Raw genomic sequence first — 427 nt, 5'->3', positions numbered from 1 at the left:
CTCACTCAGACAGTCTTTAGGATTTCTTTGGATGGTCTTACGATGCACGCTGCCTGTTCACCGAATTCCTCAGGGCCAGAGCCTGCTTGCTCTTTTCCAAGACTACTTCCTCCTGTTGTGGGAGAACAACTGCCTCTTGGGCCAGGGAAGCAGATCCCTTCTTTTCCTCTTCCTCTACCTCCTCGTCCTCCAGCTTCCCCTCAGAGGTGAAAGGGCTGCAGACGCTCTCCACCAGGCCAATAACCACCCCGACAAAAGCCAGCATGCTTCCCAGCATGTACATTTTGACCATCTTCCGATTTGGCTTCTGGCTCAGCATCTCTTTGGCAAAGGGGATCAGTTCCTGCATGGTCTCCATGGTTTAGCTGTAGTCAGACCGAAGTCAAAAAACCTAGGGAACAAAAAACAGAGGAGAAAAGGGTCAGTG

The 427-nt window shown here is 51.3% G+C and overlaps 1 protein-coding gene across 1 annotated transcript; it reads right to left on the bottom strand.

The window, feature by feature from the left end:
- Window positions 1–12: 12 nt before the first annotated feature.
- LOC107125470 (G0/G1 switch protein 2-like) lies at window positions 13–414 on the bottom strand. The gene has a single exon (XM_015428888.1). It carries the CDS (start codon window positions 356–358, stop codon window positions 38–40), a length of 321 nt encoding a protein of 106 aa, XP_015284374.1. The 5' UTR covers window positions 359–414; the 3' UTR covers window positions 13–37.
- Window positions 415–427: the final 13 nt, after the last annotated feature.

Source organism: Gekko japonicus, unplaced genomic scaffold (genome assembly GCF_001447785.1).
Source record: "Gekko japonicus isolate JY-2015 unplaced genomic scaffold, Gekko_japonicus_V1.1 scaffold102668, whole genome shotgun sequence".
NCBI classification, from domain to species: domain Eukaryota; kingdom Metazoa; phylum Chordata; class Lepidosauria; order Squamata; family Gekkonidae; genus Gekko; species Gekko japonicus.
Note: the sequence above shows the minus strand (reverse complement) of the source record. Positions and strands in the feature narration are given on the sequence as shown.